Source organism: Vigna angularis, chromosome 1 (assembly GCF_016808095.1).
Source record: "Vigna angularis cultivar LongXiaoDou No.4 chromosome 1, ASM1680809v1, whole genome shotgun sequence".
In the NCBI taxonomy this organism is placed as follows: domain Eukaryota; kingdom Viridiplantae; phylum Streptophyta; class Magnoliopsida; order Fabales; family Fabaceae; genus Vigna; species Vigna angularis.
Genome location: NC_068970.1, coordinates 35,413,697 through 35,419,144, shown reverse-complemented (window position 1 = coordinate 35,419,144; position 5,448 = coordinate 35,413,697). Strand labels below are relative to the sequence as shown.

Here is a 5,448-nt window from a genome sequence, read left to right as displayed (position 1 = left end):
GCGACGAACAACATACTTCACGCGAGAGAAGTAGAGACAACAAAGACAACCAACGATGGAAGCAATAGTGACGACCGGTGATGGAGGGAACGACGACTTTCAACTATGGAAGCAACGATGACGACCAACATTTAAGAAGTATAAAATTGATTTGAAGGATTAAAAAAAAAAAAGAGTGAAGAGGATGTATCTTAAACTCTTCTTCTAACGAAAAAACTAACAATTAATATTTGTCGGATAAAAGACACGTATCACTAAATAAATTGACAAGCTGAGTAAGGACACGTGCAAGTCATTTGCTCTCACCAAAACCTACTCTTAGTGAAAGCGCATTTGATACACACGATGAACCCTCTCTTACTTTTTTTAGTAACTTTTTTTCCCTTGCTATCTGACAGAGAGATTCTCTCTCTTTCACTCTATTACATTTCTATTGCTAGGAATCACGCGAAAAGATTTTTATGAATGGCCTTGTAAACTTAAGGCCTTATGTATATACCATTTGAAAACATTTTTCCTTTGTTTTCTTCATCCAGTTGAAGTTCCTGTCCCTCTATATTTGTATTTGATAGCCCAAAACAGGTAATGTAAGAAGTTCAACGCACTTAGCACACACATAAGCCAGTAAAACCTGTCTAGGTCATAGTGGTTAAGGTTGGCCCCAGATAGCCATGGTCTGTGTGAGGTATTGCCAGTGACACTATTTACTATTGATACAATCGCTGAACTTAGGTAGTATCCCACAGCCAAAGAGGCAAAAGAGAGTGATGTGGCCAACGATCTCATGCTAGAGGGTGCTTCTGTGAAGAAAAATTCTAACAATCCAGCCAAGGTGAAAAGATCAGCTGATCCAAGGAACAAGTACTGGAAAGCAATCCAAAAGAATGTGATAGGGAGTGGTTTGGTTGCATCATCTAAAAGGCCTGAGTGGGTTGCCACCCTTTTCCTTTTAACTTCAACAACAGCTGCCACTGCCATAGCCACTATAGAGAGTACTAATCCAATTCCAATTCTTTGGAGGTGAGAAATTCCCATCTCTGTTTTGGTCACTCTTCTTGCAAATGGTATGATGATGTGGTCATACACTGGTGCTAGGATCATGATGAAGAGCACTGGGAAGATTGGTAAAGAGGATGGTGGCACCTTCAGTGAACCTAGTTTGGTGTTCATTGTTGCAGCTTGTTCAACAGAGAATGTAGATAGTTGGGCCAGGCAGCAGTTTAGCATAATGGTGCAAGCAAATATGGGTAGTACTTTTAGCACTATCTTCACATCTTCAACTTGCTCCACAGTGCATTCCACTGATGAACACATTGGATTCTTTTCAAGAGCTCTATTGAGAAATTTCAGGGTATTTGTTGGGTCTTGTCTTTCCTTGTTTGCAATGCCAGCTTCTTTTCCTTCTTGTTTTCTACCCGAGATTAGATTAGAAGGGCTTGAATTCATATTCACCACTGCACTGCTAGAATTTCTATTGAAGCAGCCGCTTAGTGAAGCAGCAACTAGAACCTGCTTGGTCAAACACAGGAAGAATACATAATTCAGAGAGTGAAGATTAGTATGGAACATTAAATGAGGAAAACTAAATGGTATATATGAGACTCAAATTCGTTTTTCCTACATTTCTTAACAGTGGAAGTTTTTCTATGACTTATTTAATTTTTTTTTTCAATAAACACTTAAAAAATTATAATAATTTTTTTTATAAATTAAACTTAGATTATATAAATTGAAATCATTTTTTGAAGAACTAAAAAACTTCTAAAATATAAACATATAAATTAACTTTAACTAATAAGAAAAAATTAATTCATTTTTTTCTGATGTATATTTATTAGAGCAATTTAACTTGTCTTCAAGCTGTTTTCTTTTTTCTTCATAAATTAAAGAATTTTTAAAATCGTTTTTCTAAGTTGTTTGGTCCATCTTCTAAAAGAAAAAAAAAATAGGGCAACAGCTCCTTCTAATAACCAAGGATATTGATAAATATAAGTTATTATTATTACCTTGAAAATGGTTGTGAGTGGACTTCCAGAAGGTATCTTGCTCCTATAAGTAGCAGAGCCTGCCAAGAATACAGGGATAGACAGAACTATACTTATAGTAGCGATTCCAAAACCCCATTCCCACCCTTTGTTGTCTTCAACCCACACTACAAATGTAACTGCAATAAGGGCACCACAAGATAAGCAAAAGACAAAGTAGTTGAAGAAGGTTGATCTTTGCTTTCTTCCAGATGGGGTAGCCTCATCAAATTGCTCAGCACCATGTGCAGGTAATGACCCCTTAATTCCTCCAACTCCAAGAGCCACCAAATAAAGTCCAGCATATAACATTGCTGCTTTCCCACCACTAACTTCATGGCATGGAGTTCTTGGATCACATGCTGGAGGCTTCAGTGAACGCACACGAGCTTGTACAGTCAGTATAATCAATCCCTGCACGCACAATTTCCTATTCCCTTAGCCATGTACAGTGCTCAAGATAATTAACTATAAGGATCTTTCCTTTTACTGATAAGAAAATAGTTGTACATAAATTATACAGTACGAAAGAATCTGAGAAAAGGTGTACAGACACATAAGAAAAAAAATGGTATAGAAACAGTATGCTATAAATTTATTGCATGGACATATATATAACATATAAATAGTTACTGTTTGCACGTATGAACATGGAATTTTAAAAGTCAAACATATAAAAGACTAGTACAACGTGTACCATTTCTAAAATGTGAGCAAATAAGGAAGTGTCGACATCTGTTTGATGAAAATTAGCCACGTAAGTGGACCAAGGCCATGTGCTCAACCCCACTTCAGCCCCTGGACCGTATAGCCTAGAAAATGACTTCTTGTATTACTCTATCAACTACAAATCATGATACGTCACTTTGAGATTTTGGCATCTTAATAATAAGGTATATCTTCCATATACAGTCCTATAGCATGCGATATTTTGCAGCTCTCACAATGTAACTGTCAAAACGACATCTTTGGTTTCATGAAACTTCTCTGGCTATACCCGAGGTTGGCCATGTTAGATTGTTTGATCACAAATATCTTGAATCGGTTATTTCCTTTTTACCTACTTTCAGCCCCACAATGATCAGTCCAATATCATAAATAACGTGTTAATTAGTATACGTTGGCCTTTAATTGCACCTCCTACAGTTTTTTAAGTTCCAGAGGATTTGACTTTGAATTGCGTGTTAGATAAGCCTTGGTATGGGACGATAAACTAAGCAATAAATAACTAAGAGCATAATAATACCTATTCAATAGAAATATAAGTATGTATGTATGAAATAAGTGTCCTTGGTTATTAGCAGTGATGGCGTACAGAGAAGGGCATGTGTTTATGAGAAAGCCAAAACGACAACAGATGTTACTTTCCATGTTCAAACATGACCGAACGAAATCTCTATTTATCAAACATGTGGCAGTGGCACAAAAACATAGGGTCCTAGGCATTCTCAAAGAAATTATTTATACGTTGCATGAGAGATGCATATATAAATAGCTGGGTCCACCTCTATCTTTAAATTAAATTAATTTTCTTCTGACTTTCTTTTTTCTAATGACACCAACAATAGTAAACACATATGAGAAGAAAAAAAAGAGAAACAAAACTCCCCCACCAACATTATTGTTATTTTGTCTCATACACTCTTATGTGTCACAAGCCACTTTTTTGTTTTTCTCACTGCCACTGTTTGTCTTTCTTAGCCACCACTGGCAGTAGATTTCTTACACAATTTGGAGTTCAAGGTTAGCGTTGTACCAATGTGAGGAGATAAAAAGCTACCCATATGCTTTTCTTTTCTTTCTTTTTCGCTCTTTCCCTTTCCCAGTTGGTGCTGCCTTAAAATATGATTCTTGACTATGGCCAGTATCTAAGTGGGCGTTCGCTCATGCAATTCATGAGGTTTTCTGTGACCAAGTGCGCGAACGGATGCAGCAAAAAGAAAGCGAATCAAAGGGGAATAGATTAGACAGTTTTCTTTTTAATTAATTAATCGTTATTTTTTTCAAATAATTGACATCTTTCAATTCTATTATCGCGATTTGGTTGCATCTTGCAAGTTGTGTTTGCACTTTGCAACTTGCGAATTGACTCAGATTCTGGTTAAGACACACATCAGACGCTTGCTCTTTAAGGAACCCAATACTAATCACAACTCAATCTCTTCTGTCCCCTTCCCTCTTCTCACTCTTCCTATTCAACAACCATTCTACAGTGCGAAAGGGAAAAAAACAAATGCAAAATTAAGGTACATAACACCAGATTGTGCTGCTGCAAGAGAGAGAAATGGTACTCTGAGATGGTGGAAGATACATACCAGGAATTCAATCACTGCGCTGATCAGATATATCTGATAAGTTGTGAAAAAAGCATCAGACAGAAAACCTCCAAGGAGGGCAAGGAGGAAAGCAGTTCCCATGAAATTTGTGACATTGTTGGCAGATTTTGAAGGGGACATATGCATGTACTGAATCATGTACAGCACCAAATTGCTTGCATTGGCTAGATATGCCAGATTCTCCAATACCTCCACCACTGCAGAAACACAAACACGCACACTTACAAATTAGTGCCGACACACACACACACGAAGGATAACAAACAACCCACTTGGACTAGTTTTAGCACCAAACCAACCCAATTTATCACACTCACAACAAACACATGCACACATCATATAAACCATTTAATGATAGAGAGATGGGATCAATTTGGGACAACACACCCAAAACGAAGGAGGCTGCAAGCATGCCACCATGGCGGCCTCTGACAGCAGGCTTGTTCCTCCAATTCACATAACCTTCCCATCTGGTTATCTGGTTTTGTTCCATTTCCTATATACAAGAAAATCAGAAAAAAAAAAGTAAATTAAATTAAAATTATAGATGAAGAGCAGCATGTGATATAAATTAAGTGAGGAGAAGAAAAAAGGCACCATGATTCTGAGTCTCTCTCTTTGTATTTTGTTTTTGGTTTGAATCTGTGAGAGAGAGAGAGAGAGAGAGAGAGAGAGAGAGAGAGAGAGTTAGGGGAGAAAAAGAAAGATGGCTGGTGGAGGATTTAAAGGGAGTGGAGAAGGAGTAAGGAAAGGAGCAACTTGGGCAGAATGGTCTAGACACTGCTCTTCAACTATTAATAACAAATTGACTTTATTTTCTTCTATACACTCTTTAAGTAACGTATATTTTCGCATTTTATAAACTCTTTATTTAATAATAAATACATCACATCTCTTAAAAGAAGCAATAAATACACCAGTTTACTTCATTATTGTTAAATTCATTGTCATCTATTAATTTAAATTCTATAAATTTTTACTTAAAATATTTTTACAATTTTTTTTAAAGATGTCGAATTTTAATTAGAGCGAAAAATAAATAACATTTGTATATAAAATTATGACAAGTATTAAATAAATATTTTTAA

The 5,448-nt window shown here is 36.3% G+C and overlaps 1 protein-coding gene across 1 annotated transcript; it reads right to left on the bottom strand.

The window, feature by feature from the left end:
• Window positions 1-238: 238 nt before the first annotated feature.
• LOC108321476 (protein NRT1/ PTR FAMILY 4.6) lies at window positions 239-5,128 on the bottom strand. Its single transcript, XM_017553245.1, has 5 exons — window positions 4,958-5,128; window positions 4,748-4,856; window positions 4,340-4,557; window positions 2,007-2,438; window positions 239-1,509 (listed from the first exon to the last, which is right to left on the bottom strand). The coding sequence occupies exons 1-5, from the start codon at window positions 4,958-4,960 to the stop codon at window positions 529-531; spliced, it is 1,743 nt and encodes a 580-aa protein (XP_017408734.1). The 5' UTR covers window positions 4,961-5,128; the 3' UTR covers window positions 239-528.
• Window positions 5,129-5,448: the final 320 nt, after the last annotated feature.